This window comes from Trichechus manatus, unplaced genomic scaffold, assembly GCF_000243295.1.
Source record: "Trichechus manatus latirostris isolate Lorelei unplaced genomic scaffold, TriManLat1.0 scaffold00207, whole genome shotgun sequence".
NCBI classification, from domain to species: Eukaryota; Metazoa; Chordata; class Mammalia; order Sirenia; family Trichechidae; genus Trichechus; species Trichechus manatus.
The window spans coordinates 2,597,989-2,599,448 of record NW_004444143.1 but is presented as its reverse complement, the minus strand read 5'-3'; the positions used below and the strand labels follow the sequence as shown (position 1 = coordinate 2,599,448).

The following is a 1,460-nucleotide window of genomic DNA, read 5'->3' as shown; positions in this document are numbered from 1 at the left end:
GTCAGGGAAACTGAGGGCATGCTTTACCAACCCAACCTAAACTTGAAGAGACACTGTGATGGCCTAGAAGGTCAGGGATGCCCACCAGCTATGGTGGCACCTCGAGTTCTCAGCCCACCAAGTCAGGCTAGCTTGACTGGGCAACGTAACTCACCCAATCCTCAAAACATTCACAGGAGGTGGGACGATTATCGTTCCCATTATTCGGATGGGAAAATGGAGTCACACGGAGGTTAAATAACTTGCTCAAGGTCACACAGTTGGTAAGTGGCAGAGCTGGAGTTGATGCCAGGCCTTCTGACTCTGAAACCTGTGGTTTAACTACCATGTTATACTGCCTCTGTATTCGGCATGCACGTGACACACCACTCCGCTGAATTTACTGCATAGTCAATCACTGACCACAGCATTCCTTCTCGTGGAGTTCACATGGGCCTGAGCACTTCTCAGCTTGATGCTTCAGGCAGCCATTACCGACTGAGTTGCCGTCTGTCCTGAAACCCATCTGCCACCCTTGGTCTGGCCAACAGCCTGAGCCTGAACTGTCCACCGGTGGTTTAGAATAAGATTTTTATCTAAACTGTGGGTCTTTGTCTTTAATAGGGGAAGTTAAGCCATTCACATTTGTTGTAATTACTAACGTGGAACTTTATTCCTGCCATCGAATTTTATGTTTTGTTACTTTTATCATGCTTATATTTATTCCTCCCCTAACTCTGCCCTATTCTTCACTGGTCTGGAAGCTTTTCATTCTATTTTAATTTGTCTTACTTTTTTTTTTTTTTTTTTAAACTCCCAGTACCTGATAATCACTGGTCTACTTTTGTCTCTCCATTTTCCTATTCTAGATAGTTCACATATATGGACCATACAGTATTTGTCTGTTTGTGTCTGATTTACTTCACTAAGCATAATGTTTGCAAAGTTCATCCATGGGGCAGCATATATTAGAACTTCATTTCTCCTTAAGGCTGAATAGTGTTCCATTGTCTGTGTGTGCCACAGCTTGTCCATCCAGCACACTCACCTGTAACCTCAGTTTAGACTCAGATTTTCTATCACTATCTAGTGTTAGAGTCTTTTCCGAAGGTGAAGACCTGGACAGCCTCAGATCCCTGACCAAACCTTCCCCAGAAAGAACCCAGGCTGCGGGACCCACCAGACCCATAGCGTGTAAGTGACAGTTCTGATTCTTGTGGGGCCAATTAGTGTTTTAGGCCAACTGACCAGGTTGGGGAGGTATTTCCGTGGTTCCTAAGGCCTCTGCCAATCTGTACGAACTGCCACACTATCACTGAGCTCTCTCCCTTACCTTCAGTCTCTGGACGATTTCCCTTATGTCCTCCACAGAGCCCTCCGTGACCTGTAGGAAGATGTGGTCCCCGCGCCCGTAGAAGATTTTGAGTGTCGCGGCATCTGGGGTCCAGCCGATGACATCCCCGCAGTAGCAGTTGAAGACC

General features: G+C 46.4%; 1 protein-coding gene across 1 annotated transcript in view; it reads right to left on the bottom strand.

The window, feature by feature from the left end:
• Window positions 1-1,460, bottom strand: part of SIPA1L3 (signal induced proliferation associated 1 like 3) — a 190,142-nt gene that overhangs the window by 83,141 nt on the left and 105,541 nt on the right. The window contains exon 8 of the mRNA XM_023742305.1: window positions 1,313-1,460. Coding sequence (XP_023598073.1) covers window positions 1,313-1,460 — 148 coding nt within the window. The remainder of the gene's footprint in view (window positions 1-1,312) is intronic.